The 18,988-nt window shown below is 36.9% G+C and overlaps 1 protein-coding gene across 6 annotated transcripts in view; it reads right to left on the minus strand.

The window, feature by feature from the left end:
• Window positions 1-18,988, minus strand: part of CDC42BPA (CDC42 binding protein kinase alpha) — a 178,639-nt gene that overhangs the window by 29,639 nt on the left and 130,012 nt on the right. For all 6 annotated transcript variants that reach the window (XM_057374879.1, XM_057374878.1, XM_057374877.1 and 3 more), the window contains 6 exons: window positions 14,277-14,382; window positions 13,549-13,697; window positions 12,345-12,436; window positions 9,678-9,754; window positions 1,330-1,449; window positions 550-630 (listed from right to left, as the gene is read on the minus strand). In XM_057374879.1, the coding sequence (XP_057230862.1) occupies window positions 550-630; window positions 1,330-1,449; window positions 9,678-9,754; window positions 12,345-12,436; window positions 13,549-13,697; window positions 14,277-14,382 (625 nt within the window). The remainder of the gene's footprint in view (window positions 1-549; window positions 631-1,329; window positions 1,450-9,677; window positions 9,755-12,344; window positions 12,437-13,548; window positions 13,698-14,276; window positions 14,383-18,988) is intronic.

The raw sequence follows: 18,988 nt of genomic DNA on the forward strand, positions 1-18,988 counted from the left end.
ARTAAAAATCCARAAGACAGAAAAATTGTAAATCCTTCTCCCAGCCCAGTGCTGGAATGCTGCCTGTAGCACTCACAGTGACGCTGCTTAAAAACAGGCAAATCTACGGTTTCATTTTTAGGGTTACTCCTTGCCTTTTCTCAAGAATAAGTATCTAATTAGCACACAGATGTGCTAATCCAACATTTTCTTATATACAAAGAGCTGAGCTACGTTGATCAGACACATGTCAGAAAATGCTCTTTCTAGGATATCTCCTTCCTTTCCTCACATTCTGGCTCTTTTATCTCTTTCTGAAGTCCAAATTACTGGTTTTCCTAAAATCAAATGCCTGTGTACTACTCCACTGGAATTCCTAGTGCAACCTGTCACACCCCATAATGTAAGAATGAAGATTTTTAAATGCTTGAAAGCAACCAGCTTGCACATAAACATTCCTTCTAGGCAGTTCTGGAAAGATCAGTGTGATAACCAGTCCTCCTGCTGCTGTAGCCCAGGAGTGACAAATCCCCCTTGCTCCATAAAAAGTGTGGATGCTTGACAGGATACCTTTGGTGCAGAGAGTCCCGAGCCAATATACGYTGTCCTCATGGTCGGTGTGTGAAGTGAACGGGGAGGATGATCTGTAACCTGATAACCCAAGGGATCAATAGGACATCAAGAACACACTATCAGAGACAGCCTGGATAAAGGAAAAAGACCCTGTTGTCCCACCTACCCCATCCCCAAGAATCCCAGCCATGAAACCGAACTGATTAATGCAGGAAAGCATTCAGAAAACTAAATTATTATTTCTCAGTAAAATGAAGTGCAAGATTCATATCCTACATGTCAAAACCAACTTCACATTATCCTATTTGGATATTTTCCTAATGTAAAATATCCACCAAGGTAATTTTTTAAACAGAGGAAGGGGATAAATTATTACAGTTGCAGTCTGGTTAACGTTTTGTAATAACAAGACTTTCTGCAGGGCTTCAAAGTGTGTTTTTTCAATCTACATTTAACATTATCTTTGTGCCAACATTTCTTAAATATTCATAACTGAGGATATGCTACGAAGAGAGACAACTATCGATTGATTCATAGTTCTCATCCCTATTCAATTAACCATATGTGAAAGAAAATGCAACATTCCCCAAGACACAGTTCACCACYAGTGCAGAAGGCTATTACAAGGTCCTAAATAGTCTTGCTGAAGAAGAGTGAGCTTCATCCTAAATAAAAGATTTGCAATAGTCTTTTTTATCCAATGAAACCCAATGAAACTGTTACTCACAAATAAAAAACCAAACAAAACAACACAAATATCTCTCAACACTGAAGTACCTCAATTGGTTCAATCTCACTAGCTGTAGAAGGAGACCTTGATCTCGAATGGAGGTGAGACTTGCTATCTTCATCCCGTGATGGAGTATTAGACAATGTAAAATTCTCAACGGAATCAATCTAGGAGAACAATTCAAGAGAAAAAAAAAAAAAAAAAACAACCAAAGAAATAAATCAAAGACATCATTAAAAAAGACTTCTCAGCTCTTACCAAAATAAGATATTGGAGCAGTAGAATTCCTAAGAGAGAACTGAGAGGATAAAATTTCAGTTTTAAGCAACTTTCCAATTAAAAGTACAAAAATGGAATAAAAATTGTTGCATGTAAACACGCCAAGGCTTCTGCTGAAAGTTAAGCACATGCATAAGAGCTGCTAGTTCAGGGCCCCAATAACCACTCAAAGACACTTGCAATTCAGCATTTCTCAAGGGTAAATATTTTCCAAACACTACGGGGTTTTGTCCACTGATAGCAGGGATTTGTTAGGAGTGAATTCTCACACAGCCCATGTCAATTCCTGCAAACATGTTCAGGAGAAAAAAGGAGAAATGGCAGAGCAGTGTGTAACCTGAGGGTAGTGATGATTATATTCACAGAGAAYTGAGGGGGTTTTGCACTCCACTTGAACCACAGGAACATCCTTACCAGGAATATAGTTTCTTCTGGAGAATATTTTCCTACTCCTTAATATAMAGAATGAAACTAAGCCCAACACAGCTATACTGAACAAGCCACACAGGTAGAAACAGGTATCTTGGGTAACAAGTCATCTTTTGTTAGTACAGCTGAAAAAATGAGAGAAGGCAGGATTCTTCCTTGAAAACAAGACATCTCCACAAAGTTTTCTATGTAAAATTATATTTAAGAAGAAAAAAAAAGGTGAAAATGCTTTTTTCCACTAATAATAAAAGTAAAAGCTGCAGGCCTGCAGAAGGCTCCATGGCATGCCTCAGTTTTCTGGAGCAGTGCTATCATCAGTTCTCCATTGCCAAGGATTTGGCAAGCTTGCAGACAAACTAAAATATGCAGCCATGTTTACAGAAAGCATTTGAACATTCCAGTGTTTCTCATCTCACTTACCACTGACAATCCCAAGAATTCCACAAACTTTACTGCTTTTTTGGGAATCAATTATATAGCCAAGCCAATTTTATACATGCACACACAGTCCTGTTCTTCAAAAGCTCAGTCACAGTAGCGAACAGGTGCAGTTGCTAGTTTTATATATATATATATATATTTTTTTTTAATAGTTAAGTTTGATGGCTTCTACTTTTACACTTCAAAAAAATTATCTGGTGGAGAATGCTCATCAGTTTTATCAGCTTAGGCTTATTAACATGCCTGCAAGTATTTCTGAAATGAAAATAAGAAATTCTCGCACAGGGATACACCTGTTTACTACACATACATCATGTTCCTCAAGCATTGYGGCAAAAAGTAGCAGTAAAGGAAACATTTTGCGCTCAGATTTATCAGAAGCAAATAATAATTGAAAGCTTTACCCAGTATTAAAAACACTGATGCCTTAAGTAGAAAATCCCCAAACACGTAACWTGTTTCAATTATTTTAAACTCCTTTCTAATCCAGTCTGAAAATGTGATAACTTGGAGTCCACTCAAAGTCTGTTTAACCTTCAACAATTCTACCTCCTCCTCAAAAATGTTGCTAAATTATAAGCCCAATGAGTAACTACAGGAAATTATTTTCATAGCAAGAAACAGACACTCCTTTTCTCCGACAAGTTCAACTCAGAGATTTAATCTATCATTTCATAAATGTTTCCAGACACTCCAAGGGTTTTCCCTTTCAAAGCAGCATCTGAATACCAAAGAATTTTCATGGTGTCTATGAAAAAAATGTAGCATAAGCCTGACATCAGTGATGGAACCTTTTTGGAATGTGCTACAAAGCCTTTGTGGTTGAAGACAACTGCTGAAACAGTAACAAATATATTTTCACTTTACTTAAAAAGCCCACAGAACACACAGAACCTGACCCACCATTGCAGAAGGGAATTTAATCACTGCCTTTAGTGCAGAAACAAGGGCCATAARCTGAATTGCTGCAGCAATCTCAGGTTCCTGGCTTTAATAAGAAGAAGCACAAAAGCAACCTGACTCAAYGATATGGTCAACAGTTGAGGAAGACCACGTTAACACCATTCAAACTGGTTTTAAACTAATCCACTGGATTATCCAAAGCAGATTTCACTGTTTCCTACCAAATTGTAACAGCCTTGCTGCCTYCCACAGGACTGTGCATAGCTGTCCACATGTGCAGGTTTGACCCAAAGCTGGCCAGTGTACAAACACATSTGGACCAGGGAGAACTTCTCAACTGGAGACACCACCAACAGAAACAAGCAGTTACTGTAAGCTTGCCTGAGAGACTCAGCAGTRTTCTTTGAACTGCATGGGTAAGGACATTGTTAGAGCTGTTGGGCATTTCTGCTTATTTATTGARTATTCAACAAAAATGCTTTGTATGCTTACCTATCCCTACCATCACATGTGTATAAAAGAAACAAGAGTGGCAATACAGGATTAAAACAGACACAGCACAACTGGCAGGAATTCAGTCTGACAAAGCTTTGATAACACGTGTAAACACGTATTTAAAAACTCACTTTCATTTYTGAAACACCATACACTTTTCCACCTTAACCAGCTAAAACATATCCATCTCTGCATGAATTTTTCTGACCCTCCATTTACTCAATTCCCCAGTTCACATTTATTTATCTTTGTACTGTGATATTTTCTATCATTTGCTGTGGTGTGCTTCCCAAATGCCAAACTTTGACCTTCTATGGGCAATTCCCTTGACTTAACACATGCCCTCTGCTAAGGGCAAGGAAGCAAACAGGCCTTCATTTGATGTTTGCTCATCTTCCCAACCTGCATCTGYCTGACCAACTTCTACACAGATCTTTCACACTGAAATGAGAAAGCCCCTAAAGCATCTTCTCCCACTTTCAGAGATATTCTGCTTGTAGGATTGCCAAATGAAATACTCCAAAAGCTTTGAGCCCACAGCTGTAAAACAACAAACAGCACAGCAGCAGCAAACAGCAGCAGCAGCAGCACAAGACATGCAGTGAGGTAAATACACAATCCATACATTAAACATAGGCATGGACACAACAGGCAAAAAAATAAAGGGCCACATAGAGTAAGACAGCCTCTTACACGTCTGCCTTTGTTAGCTGGAATACAGGAAGGAGAGCGCTTTAACAAAGAAAGGAGAAGAATATGTTACAAAACCAAACAGTGACACATACATCACCTCAGAATTCCTCACTCTGTACCTCCAGAGGTAGTGTTTAGACACACACAGGCATGTTCATTTTTACAAGTATTTTAGAAACAAGATATTCTGGGGCAACAAGAGGGAAGAAACATTAAAAGAAAAAAAAAAAAAAGGAACAGCTATTTAAAGTCCATAGTCTCACACTGGACAACTGAAACTACAGACTACATTGCACTATTAATTTGCAGTAAAAAAAAAAAAAAAAAAAGGAACAGCTATTTAAAGTCCATAGTCTCACACTGGACAACTGAAACTACAGACTACATTGCACTATTAATTTGCAGTTGGCATCTCTGTGCTTTGAAGAAGATGAATTAAGTCATCTACTGGAGACATGTTATGCCCAATTTAAAGTATCATTATAAACCAGATTTGCTCAACTTAATTATGAATGTTCAGGTAAAATCAAGGCTCTCACCACACACTACTATGTCTTATTCTGATCAATAATAAGAATTCAGAAGACCATTTATTCTGTGGCTAYTTACATAGTTCGGATTTGTTTAGTSTAGCCAAAGCCCATGGAGACTGCGTGTGAGGACAGACTGCAGGAGGACTTAAGAAATCTATTTCTGATTTGTAATGTGTTAGCAACAGGGGAAAAATAGTATTTTTGAGCATGTGGGGRAAATAATTTTGTCAAGAGAAAATGGGATTCCATTTTATTGTTATGAAATAATCAAAAATTCATCCTTAAATAAAACAAGTTGATTGCTTCTCATAGCTAGCRGGATACACAAAGATCCACCTGGCAAAGAAACAAAACCCAACACTTCCACTGTTAGACACTTCCAGAGAACATGGGGAGACTTAACACCTMGACAATGTTACTGAGACAGCCTGCAACACACAGGAGAAACAGCTGTAAGGATTTACTCTGCTGGAGTCACTGAGGGTGACTTCCCTCCCCACCAAATTCAGACWCCAGGTACTGCAAACACATTCCTGCTCCCTGGTGTGCAGAGGAAATACAAGAATTGTTTCTGAACATGTTTCTGAACATTTCTGTCACAGCTATGAGGATTTAGGCACSAGTCCTGCCAACCTGACCCAGCATCTTTTCAAGGCACGAACCAACAGCGACGACTGCTCATCTGAGTAGTGAGCTACCACTTCTTGCTCACCATCTGCAGGCTACAGAGGCAGCAGGACATCTATTTTTACTTCTCTCCAGCAGAAATTGCAAAACTACTGTTTTCCTCATTGGAAAAATTAGAATTAACTCCAGTCATTCAGAGAGTGCTATAAATAATKATGTTATTTGGATGACAGAGACACAAGCACACACAAGCCATCCCTACCCCAGGAAACCCACTGCTGTGCACACATCTGTGCGCTACACAGACTTCAGAAATCCTGCAAGGAATGCCTTGCAACTGCATCTGCACATTATCTTACATGCTCTGTCCTTCCTTAATGAAGCACAGAGTCTGAGGAAACAATATAGACCCTTAGAAATATTTATTTGGGGTTCTTGATTACGAACGAGGCTTTCCTGAACCCCATGCAATACTGCAGCACTGCTTGAGTCTGACATGAGGATTTCTAATTCATCCTTGGTCTTAATACAAAGAACCCACACACTCCTCAGGTTGGACTAAGAAGAGATTAATTCTTCTGGAGATGCTGCAAGAAATGCTGCCCTTCAAGGTAGCCACTGCCAAAAAGAGACATTRGAAAGGCAATGGAGGTCACATCCAGTGGGAAGGGAATTTTAATATCCTTATTGCAATTGAAGTCCATCTAATATATTGATACTAAACCAACTGAATGAGCTAAATCATAAATAACCATTCATTTAGATAATTCAAAGACTATAAATTATGCTGTGAATGAATCAAATGATTGCCCAATAAATCAARGATGCAGAACTAACTTTCAGCCAAAGTGAATGATACCACTTTTCATCTACTACCACAGATACCAACTTTATCTCTCTTTCTAATAAAGACAGAATGTCTYGTATTTCTCTGCAAGGTGCTCTTCCTTCTTTGAGCAAGCAASTCTTTACTTTCTGCAGTTTTGTCAAATGAGAGGGCATCCTGCTTTGGTGTTAGAGACATAAGTCCCTGGMCAGTCCAGCCCACAGATGAAATTTTGCCCAGTGGAACAAAGAAAAATTCACTCTCGTTGGTCCCRAATTGAACACTGAACAGGGGAAGTTTGACTCCATGTGCAGGAAGCTATCTACATGCAACAATAYATACATTAATACACAAAACTTTACCCAAGACTAAAAGGTGGGTTTCTGCAAAGGTTTGATCTGGGTAGGCCAATCAAGAAGAATTGMTATTAAAGGATGTATGCCAACAGTTGAAAATTATTCACTTGCATAGAGAAAAAATAAAAGTAATTTCATCAAAATATTACAAGAAAAAAATGTTGCCTTCTTTAAAAACAAACRAACAAAAAAACAACCAACAGTAAAYACAAAATGAAGTACTGAAGTCCTTCAAAACTAACTAGAGAGCAACCAGGAAAATATTCTTGTTCTAAGCTTCCCCTTGCAAAATAGAACATTATTAGTGACTGCCATATATATACTTTATTTCTCTTAACAAATTTTAAGGGAATCTTTTAGTTATTTTTAAAGATAAATTTCTACAAAAGAACCTGCTGATACAAACTAAGTGTTCCTAAAACTCAGGTAATATGGAACATTTCTTTAACTCCCTTTATTCTTTGGATAAAGAATATAMATATTATTTATTTTTGTGGATTTACATGACAGGAAACTGTTTTATTTTTTGTGTAAGAGAATTCCAACAATATCAGCAGGCCAGAAGTTTTCTGTATGCTATCCAAAAGAGCAGGTAAGTGCCTTCTATTATGATACCACAGATGAACCTTCACATTTTGTCTGGAGTATATACCTGATTAACAGAGAGAAAGCATCCAGGAGAAAAGCATTTTTTCCAAGTATGTGAAAGGAAATGAAAGCAGCAGAAAATGCCCATATACCTCATCCTCTTTGCTATACCCTTCCCAGCAGACATTTCTCAAATAAAATGAATTGTATGACATTTCAATGCCAATAGGATTACACTGTGTTAAACACAAATGTATAAATATGTGTGAATGTGTATAAACATATCCACAAGCACASACACACACACACAATTATACCTACAGAGCTGTAATGGATGGGGCTCTACACAACTGGATTTCAAAAAGTTTATTGCTAATTACTTTCATGTGCCTACTACTTCAGTTTGGAAGAAATATAATGCAGTCAATTTTCAGCTTTTAACTCAATTCCCTTAGTATGGAATTAAGTAGTGGGAATAWTTAAACAAAGTCCTGACAGAAAACCTGCATCTCAAATGGTAATAAAAAGTAGCAAGTTCACTTCAGTCATAGTGAAAATGATTTCTTGCAATGCAGGCTAAAAATGAGAAAATATTTAATCTGAGCAAACAGAAATTAACTGTATGCAAAGAAAACATTTTAACAGAAGTGATTAGAAAACTTGTGGAAACAACTCATGATAAAGAATAATATGAAGCAAAAGAATTAAATTAATAAATGTGCTGGTGATTTTGGAACCATTTTCCACAGGCCATATCAATAGACAAGGCCTAAATGCAGCTTTTGCCCATCAGAAAAACTATCTGCAATTAAGAATTCTTCACCTGCACCTAAAGAAAAGCATTTATTTCAAAACAGAACACCTATCTATRTGAATAGGTGTAAGGGTGCTATTACAGAAATATTTGTTCTCACTGCACTTGCAGATTTTTTAAGTTGACTGCATTAATGTTTGATTATTCCAAATCAATCAACTGATCTGTTATTGAGGGGTTTACTGGGTTGAAAGTCAGACTTACGTCATCCATAAAATCAATCAATGAGGATGAAGAGGAGGAAAAGGAATCCTATTTTAATGAAAACAGCAGTAAAAAAAAGAGAGAGAGAGAGAGAGAGAGAGAGATGGATGAAGAAAACTGTTCAATATAAATAAAAGTGCAAAAATAAAAAACTCTAAGTAACAAGTGGCAGTAACAGTTACCTCAGTAAGTTTTCATTAATTGCCTTTCATAGACAATTAATTCATGTACTATCTGTAAAGAAACCAGTGTTTTTCCAGTATATACTCAATAAAATAATATTCCTATGCTCCCAACAAGATTCTTATACTGAAGTTAACTTATAAGAGAAATTATTATGAAGAAAATTTTTAAATGGTGTTAACCATGRCTTGAAGAGAGAACAGTGAATTAGTGAATACATAATGAAAAGAAAGAAAATKTTGGGACAYCAGTAACAGCAGGATTATGCTCTTTCATGGCTTAATGTGATGATCCTGTACTTGCATCAAGAAAACATGGGCAAACTTCAGATTAATGTCTAACTGTAAAGGTGGTGCCTTGCATCCTCTAAGTTCAGTGTGACCAATATTTCATCTCAGCTGTTCTTTTAAAAGAAAGATGATGCTTTGCTTACTCTTGATTAAAAAMGAAGACAAWAAATGTATTATTGTTTCAATTTTTTTCTACCAGGCTTCCTACCTAAACATTTCCATTGTCTAGAAGGGACAAAGATATTAAACAGATTCATTGTTTAAATAATAGGATCTGTGGAGAGAAGATGAACAGCAATTATCTGGATTTTACAGACCTGTGTGAAATGAACAGAACATGGAAACAACCTAATACACAATACCAATGACTTCATRGGATACAGTCAAGAATGATTTATATACTTCCTCTCATTTTTACCAAACCACTACCTGCATTACTAAATATTTTTCTGAATAGAAAGAAAAGCCATTTGAAYAACTATGCTTTWCAAGTTCAYTGCAAARTCAGGCATATTTCTGCATTCAARGTTWGAGAKAGAATTCACTGTRATTACTAGMASTCRAGAGAAGACAGCCAGCAATRGAAATRACAAACAATTCTCACATATTATTAYACACAAATATTAYTAGAGMAATACAATTAAAATACAGTAGCAYATTCTCAGCAAATTTGCACATCACTTGCACACAACACCAGTTCCACCGTAACAGAGTTAAAAYAGCTGTGCACTTACTTCAAATTGATCCAGAGCAGAGGTAGGCGCATTCAAAAATGCCAAGAAAGAATTCTGTGAGTCTTGGTGCTTTACACCTAGAAAACAGCAGCAGGTTTTTAAGCTACAGAAAAATAACCTTTTCATGGAGGACCTTTGCCTTCCTGAATCAGAGACTGAGTGTCCACCTGAAACACCTATATTTTTGAAGTAAGCTGTATATTTGGTTTCCTTTCCAGAAGAAAGAAGATTTTTTTACCAGACAAGCATGGGTTTCATGAACCTTTCCCARGCAAGGATATGTGTGGTGTGAATTCCACGTGAAAACAAGTTGTATGTTTGTGTCTGTTATGCAGAAGGCACTGGTTTCTAATGTGCTCATATCCATTTGCAGYACACATCAATGCAGCAGGTGCCATCCCTGCTCTAGTCACACGTGGGACATCCCACCATGCCAGGGCAGCTGGAGCCAACAAAAACATGGCATTTCCAAACAAGATGGGCTCCTTGACCCATGGTCTGTGCCAGTCTGCCACCTCTCACTGCTGAGTGCCCAGCAGTAACATAATCCTGGGTGAAGCTTCCAATGTCCCTGTCACACCACATCATTTCAGTGATCTCAGCCAAGTGTGCAGGACAGGAACACTCTCCCTGGAGCTGCAGAGGCTGCCACACCTCAGCTGGTATTTTAAATTGCTCCAAATGGTATTTTTTTACTTCTTCTTCTTTTTTAATCCAGCTTACTGCGTGAGAGTTTATAGTTCACAGATGTGTATGAACTCTATTTTCCTGAATGCTGTAAATACCTTATATACACATACATGTATATTTATTATGACCAGAACCTGCAGGACTGTTTGCATCTCAAAAGAATGATGCTATCAAAAGTCATCCATTCCTTAAAAAAAAAGTCAGTGTCTTGCTCTAATTAGCCATATCACCCTATATGCTCTAAATATAATGCACAGTGAATAGTGAAGTTATAAAGAACCCTTTCCTCTTCAAAATATAAATACACTGAAATAACAGTAAAATACTACACCCAATTTTCGAATTACTGGCTGCTTTATGGATTATTTTTAGCAATCTTTTTCCCACTAAATTTCTAAATTTAAATGACTAAGTTTCTGGAATATATTTATAAACAGGAAAGGATTCAGGTGCTAATCCAAATAATCCCTTCCTAGAAATCAATTTCCACACACTGCTAGTTACTCGACTATTGTACATTGACTACATTTGACTCTTCTCTACAGGTCATGATTCAAACAGCAATATATTTCTTCCTGTAAGACAAAACCAACTCCAAAGATGGTAAGGATTTAGATTAAGGTGTATTTCTATCAAACTATTTGAATACTTGTAGTAGAGTATTAGTAATTTAATTCTATTAAGAAACATGACTCATGTTTCCTTAAACAGTACTTTCTTTTTGACTGTTTAAGAAAAGAGTAAAAGTTTATCCTTATCTCACCAAAACAGTAAGGTTTTAAACACTGGAAAAAATACAGAGTAAAAGGTTAATTATAAATTCATAATATTATTTAACGGAAAGGAAGATTTTAAAAGTCAAGTAACCATGCATAATATTTAAGACAGTTCAAGAATATATAGATGAAAGGTAAAGATGACACAGTATTTTTGTCTCCACAGAGATGCTGTCAAGAGCTTCTCTCCAAGCACTTGGAAGAAGCATAATCCTAGTGTAAGTGCTAAGCATCAAGATGAAAAGGTATCAATTCCCTAAGTCTTACTTGCTAAATGACACCCTTTTTTAATGTTCTGTATAAGTTTGAATTATTTTTCCCAGTCAGTCAGCACTGGGAGGATTATATATAGGTGATGAATGCAAACTTTAATACTTTATTGACTGACAGGCCATTAGGTTGGAAAGGGTGAACAATATTTGACATCCCAATGCAGCAATTGTTGCCAGGGTATTGACATTCTGGAGTTCACATAGTTCCCTACAGAAAATCAGGTAATTCCACTTGGGCTGAAAAATACTTCTTTCCATGTAAGACACATAAGACACAAACATTAGAGCTACTACAGAAACTGCAAAGAATCAGCCCAATGATTAATCATCTTTGTGACTTTTTCTTCRCTGCAGAATTACCAAAAAAGCTTCTTCTCCCAGCAACAATGCAAAACAGCGTTGGACAGATGCAACAGTAATCCCAGACCATACTCTTAATACCACAGCAAAGCACTCAGGAGCACACTGYTCACTATGTGGCTTCATTGCCTATCAGTGAAGTCATCCCAGAAACAAACAAATGCTGTGAATTCCTCTGCAGTTGTTTACTSTCTGTGTAATCAGGCCCAAAACACTCACAACACTGTGATCAGTATTGATGTCTAAATACCTTCACCCATCATAAAGGAGGAAAGGTTAGAAATTCATCYATACTTCTAACAGTTTTCTGGCAGTAAATCACCATACACAGGCCAAATAAAAACAATGCAGTTCCAACTCAAATAATTCCTTACTGGTTCAAAGCTATCAACCAAACTGAAGCATGTTACAAGTATTAGAAGTGCAAATGCAGCTGCTGTGGGTACATCTCAACACACAAGTGTTGTGCTCACATGTTGGTATGATATTTTAGTTTCAAGGTGACACTTAATTGATAAGATGTACCCACCAATGTGAYATACTATTTACTTGGATATCAGTTGCCATACCCTTTTCTGATCTAAGCTCTTCTGTCTCCTTTTTCAGCCTTTCGATGTCTGCCAAAAGCTCCATGTTCTTCTTCTCAGATTCTTGCAATTTACTTCAAAAGAACACAAAAAATGTATGTTAAGCATTGAGAGCCCATGATGCAAGTCACTCTTGTTCTTGATGTCTTCAAATGCCAGAATAAATCTGTTGGGGCCTGTTCAGTTTTCAGGAAAAAGCAATTTATCTATTAAATAGGTTCATGTTTTTCACGTTTCTAATTTCTGAGTAATTGCATGAGCTTGAATGCCATGAATGAGAAAAAAAAGCCCATATGTCTTTCTGTGTTTTAAAAAATTTGGGGCTTTTAAAATGTATTTGTTAATTAAGTGCCTATGATACTACTATGTTTTTTCTCAGTCCTTTACTTGTTTCAGTGCTTTCTGACTCACAGATGACAGGTAACACTACTCTGCAATTTGAGCACATTTCTCATTCTTGCCTGTCAAAGCAAACCCTGGTTCTCCTGTTCTCAGAGGATCTCCAATGCTGCCTATCACCACATTACCTGGCCTAAAAAGCATTCTAAATCAGATGTTCCTATTTTACAGGTAACATATTTGAATCTCAGCTCTGTCCAAGTGCTTTCCTACAGCTGCAAACCACACCAGTGCTCGCAGCTAATTAAAGCTGGACACCTAGAAATGGAATGACTTCCTACCAACCCCTCTTTCAGGCATTCACACAAATCAGAATAAGTTCCATTTTGGGGGTGGTGAGGTGGAAGTGAGAAAGAGAGAGGTCTGAGGAAGCAGTAAAAGAATTCATGATAGTTCATCAACTATTATGACTTCTTACTGTACAAATCACTGATTTTATTCAGCTAACCCACTGCAGCTATCAGCAGAACRGAAAAGAGTATGTTCTAAGATACAAATCCAGACTCTGCATTTGAACTTTTTATCAAAACTAGRAGAGATTAGCTTTTATTGAAGAGGAAGTGTCCCCTCTGAAAGTCTTCAATATTTCAACTTTCCCCAGTAAGTGCTCAGCTGCTCAAACAATSAAGTCAGATACGACATTTTTTCATATTTGCATAGATGCACACATGAAACTGGCATATCACTCATTATCAAATTTCAACAGACAAGAGAGTTAAAATGATGTTTTGATTGCATTTCCTGGGAGGTATCAAAGTAAATTTGCATCTGAACAATTCAGTCTTACCACTCAGTGGAGATACAGGAAGCTTTGACTTTGTTCAGCTCATCTTGAATAGCCTGTTTGGCTCGGATTTCAGCATCCAGAGCAGACTGCAGCTCCAGCCTCGCAGACATATCCAGCTTTGCAAAGCGTCGCATCTTCCAGGGCATGTCCTAGGAAAGAAYCACAAAAGGGAGTAGAAAGAGRAAGAGGAAAGGAAGCTGAAAATGAGGAATGTAACTAACTTCCACAACTATGTTTCTCAGTCTATTATGTCTTAACATAMGAGTTCATTAATACCAAATTAATCTAAAATTAAGAGTAATGTCAGTAGTAGTATTTTTGAACTCAAGTAATAAATAGGCAAAGRTTAACATCCTGTGCTGATCTGAAAAGCAAAGAGATGTTGTGAATGTGCCTCAATTCAGATGACAGCTATGAAGGACATTCACATTTCATATGTGAAAGGTTTTCATGAACAAGAGCATTAGTTCCTCCGACAAATGCATATATGACTATAAAGTAGCTACTTGAACTGTAACTGAAGATAAAATCAAATTATAAAGATATTGGTGTTTAATTAATTGATAAACAATAAATTTGCTATTTAGTTATTCAGGAGGGAAGCTCTTGAAAGGTTTAACTTCTGATTAATGCAGTCTCTATACACAGACTATTACTGCAGCTGAAACTATCAAATCAGTGTTTTCTTCAAACAAAAAACCTTCTGACACATGGAAATAAAGTCTTACGGTAGCTCTTGCACCCAAACTGGAGTTCCTCAGGGCTTCCAGCTCTTCTGTCATTTTAGAGGCCAAGGCTTGAAGATAACCTCGAGCATCTTTTTCATCGCTTACCCTAAACAATCACATAAGAAAACACCATGTTTTAACCAAAGAATCTAAAGAAAAAAGATAAGTCCCTTCAACAAGTTAACAACCAGAACAGATAAATACAAAAAGTAATAAAATATAAGGATAAAAACAACAACAAAAACCCAAACAGACAACCACACAGAATGAATTCTTTGCTGTTTTGTGAAGTTCCATTAAACAATATGCATCACTAAGATAATAAAAACTGAAGAACTACATTTCAGCTACCTGATATTGAAACTGGGGGAAATAAATATTTCAACCTGTTTTCAGGGGGTAAATTAAGACAAAATTCTCAATCAATAATCARCAATTCAGYTGTCCAGATAATATTTGAAYTAGTGGTTAACTTTACTGTACCAAYTGACTATGAGAACTAGTAGTTAAATCAAACAGTGATGTTACTTCAAGGAGTACTAATTAAATAGSGAGAGTCTGCTTATTATATTATTAAACAGCACAAGCCAGAAGAGGCTCTCTCATCCACCGAGCTTGTTTTCTATCCAGACATGTTTTCTGGGTGCAAAGACAACGAGGAGACATGCCTGTTTTACAGATTCTTTGATCATCAGTTACAAAGAAAGAACAACAACTTTCTGTGATTAATCACAACAGAAGGCTCTTTCTTCATTTTGCCTCAGGTGTTAGCACAGAAAAGAAAGTTGCTAAAAATTAACTCACTGAAACTAAGTAACTTATGAAAAACCTAAAACAAACAAACAGGAAAAACCCCAACATCACCCCTCCCACCCTATTTCCTTACATGCTTGGCTCTAAACATGTTCATTTTGCCCACAGAATAGCAATCCCAGTTCTGCAACACCAGGCCATAGAAAGTCCCTGAGCTACCTCAGAGACCAGCATGGTAACACCACAGCTTGATCACAGTTAAGTCTATCAGCACCAAAAACCAAAATGTTTAGGATCTGCTCTAAATACTGAACATCAAATAGCTTTAAATAAAATATAGAAAAGTGGGAAAATATTTTTTTCTATTTCATGAGAATTAACTTATCCTTGCTTCCTGATCTTTAGAAGTAACTCTACTTCTAAATATGGAAGTAACTCTAATTCTAAATATGCTGGATTATATATGATATATGATTTTGTCTCGCAGTGACCTTCCAGCAGGAAGTGCTTCCCCCTTCATGCCTATGAAGCAAAGTACATTTTCCTGGCTGATACTACAGGGTTCATCCACACACAGAACATAGAAATAGTACTGCTTGCAAATTTACCATTAATTCTAAAAACAGAAGTTTCCACACAGATTTATAGCTAGTTGCCAGGAGGCAAGCAAGACATACTCTGAACTGTCASGGGCAAGGGAGGAACAGAAGGGCTTTCCTACAGTGGCCTCAGGGCAAGATCACAGTGTGAAAGCCACAGGCTGAATATCTGCAACTTGTGGTGATTTTGGGGTGTACAGTTTAAAGTTTATACAAGGAAGAAAGACTACTGCAATACAGAGGAGGCAAAAGCAGAATTATCAACCATTTTCCACCAATCTCACACCCATCATAAAACAGTAACACTTATTAGGCTTTCTCTTCTTTGTCTCCTGCTTGTAATTTAGTTCAAGAGGTGGGGAAGAATCTAGGAAATCTCTCCATGTCCTGACTATTAAAGTCAGTGAGAGTTTTTATATTAATGAGCCATTGTTTTTCCCAAGGTACATCAGAACTTCATGGAAGCAAAATGCCACATAACATTCTGGATGACACATTTTGAAAACCAGACACAGATAATCTGAGCCTACACAAACAACTTTGGCTTTAACAGTGGGCAAAAGATGTGAAAATTAGCTTAAGATGCTTTTTTTTTGGGGTAGTGGGTGCATTATTAAATACATTAATAAGAAAAAAGAAAACAAAAAGCTTAAGCAGGAATAAAAATAATTTGAGGCTCTCAAGGTGAGACTAAGTTTTCCTGATGTATGAGGAGGGAAAGAGATTTAGGAATCAGTATYTTACTTTCTCTATTTTTAATGACACATAAAATCTTTGGAGAAAAAAAGGGGTCCAATCTCTGTGTCCATTTTTATGATGCCACACAGATTCTCTCTTATGAAAGGTGAGAAAACACTTCAGTTATTTGGCTTAAGGTTCACAAAACCCTCAGGCTCCAAATGCTGAAAAGCTGCACATGCAGAAACCTCAGAGAGATGTACCACAGACATGCAGAAATTCAGAAAATGAAAACATAGAGTAAATTTTTACTCATATCTGTACTGAGTTCAAAGGAACTCCTCAGGCTCTAGAAGACAGTAAATAAAAGCAGTAAAATTTGAAGCTGAGGTGGTTTTGTTGTCCACTAGATGGCAAAATTCTCTCAATAATGACATACTTTGATTAAACATTATATGGACCCAAGAGCCCTTGGTGCTTTTTTGTTACTGTTTTGCGGGGGTTGTTCCATTTGGTTGGCTTAAAAAAATTAAAACCAAAGAAAAGAAGAGCAAGAATGGCTAATTAACTCTTACTAATGTTGCTCTCCTTGTCCTTATTCTGACAGAGAGCCCTGACAACCATAGCAAGAAATCTAAGGAAAAAACGTTCTTCAGGTTCCACCCAGTCACTTCTACATTTACTGAAAATTTAGATTAGCTGTTCTGTTTTCATATATAATTGCTCTTGCAAGCTTAGTTCATTAATGCAAAGAACCCAAAAGAGTAATATAATACAAATTCCTGTAAAATTAAATTTAACTTTTTGGTTGGAGCCAACATCATGGCAACCTTCACATAACCACTGGCTGCTGTCTAGTATGGTATTTGTCAGGATGCTTGGAAAGTTAGGGATCTCCAGCTGGGATACTTTACAATACAAAATGGACTCAGTGCACGAGGGATTTTTGCTCAACAGAAGCAGTGTTAAWGCCCTGGGGTCTTACACCAAGCTCCAATTTAACCTGATTTAAAAACCCCAAGGAAACCTGACAGTCATGACTCCTCCAGTCTCTCAGTGTTTTTAAATTTCTGCTGTCATACCAGTATGCTCAAGGTCCCCCTTTTTATTTTTTCCCCTGTTCTCTCCAATATGATCTGTTTTTGACAAAATACTTCTCTAAAAATTTCTAATACTTCCCTCTGCTCCCAAGCCTTGAAATTTCACCCCATCCTCCAGAATTTCTATTTTACAGATAATTAACTTCTGATTATTCTTATCTTGAACACAGCACACCTCACATTTTTTCATGTTCTGAGTTTCTTAACAGTTCAATTTGCATAGAATTGCTAGATTTTATTCACAAGTTGCCTTTTTTTTTCAAAGAGGAAACCGATTTTAAAGCAACCAAAAAGCCCCCCAAAAGACCCAACCAATTTTCAGGGTTTCTTTAGGTTTGAGTTACTTTACAAGTGTTGGAAGGGGGTGGTTTGTATTTTCTTGCTCGTGGTTTTGTTTGGTTTTTTTTCCCAGTGAAATCAGTAATTAAGATAGAATAAACCATAGTACCAAGAAAATCTGGCTGACTTGAATCTTCTGGTGAACAACAGTCACAGCTTCTGGACAGCTGAATCTAAGCCTAACATYCATTCTATAGGTAAAATAAGGAGGATTTAGCTCTTCCACATAAACACACTCAACAACACAGAATTGTCCACCTGAACTAGCTGTCTAGGGTTCCTTTTCAACCAGTGGTGAGAAAAACAGATTTTTAGAGTACTGGTCATGGGATTTATTCAGTTGTCTACCTTAGAACTTCTACAATCAGGTCATATTAATCTCTTCCAAGTTAAGATTCTTGCCAAGTACACAGGGAATCACCACCAAGACTTCCAGCGACCTCCTTTCTGCACAGCACAGAAATACACTCCTATGGCTATTTAAAATATTCCTTTTTAAAGTGACTGCATTAACCTCCAGTGCAATTAATCTCTCTCCCATCTCCCACAGGAAAATTTATAGCAGACTATAAAAGCCTCAATATTTCTTACTCTTGTCAAGGAATGATGAGTGATTTGGCTAACATAAACTCGTCAATATAATAGCTCMATTAAGGCTGTATGATCTGTGAGGGTCTGGTGAGCCCACAATAGAATTTGCAATGAAAGTTTGATTCGAGTGCTTATATTAAAATATTGCCTTGTTTATGGTATCTTGAGRTAACAACAGCAAGATTAAAAGGTTTTCATACATTATCCCTAAAGAAGATGCAATAAAGCAGAGTTAAGAGAGCAGGGGAAGGCTAAAGGGAACATGATAAGCCATTAAAATTATGCCAAAGTGTAACATCGAAGAGAAATATCAGTTTAGAAGGGCCCCAGCAATCATGAAGAAAGTGACAAATCTTAACTAGTCAAAGTATGAATTCAAAGAGATTTCTTGAGAGGCATCCATTAAATGGCAAAGCACTTAAAAGAATTTAGGGACTTCATGGGCTGGTGTTACACAAAACGGGGCTAGAAAGAGTCCCTTGAACACCACAGGCCACTGAGCAAACTGTTCACAAACCCACAATTAATTCCATCTACTGCCTCCCATCCTTATTGGATCATGGTAGAAAAAGAATATGGCAGTTTTTAAGAAGTGAAAACAATGCAACCAAAATACATATTTTAAYGTAATATTGTGTTAAAGATCTGTTAA

Source organism: Malurus melanocephalus, unplaced genomic scaffold, assembly GCF_030028575.1.
Source record: "Malurus melanocephalus ecotype Western Australia unplaced genomic scaffold, MMel_1.1 scaffold_235, whole genome shotgun sequence".
NCBI classification, from domain to species: Eukaryota; Metazoa; Chordata; class Aves; order Passeriformes; family Maluridae; genus Malurus; species Malurus melanocephalus.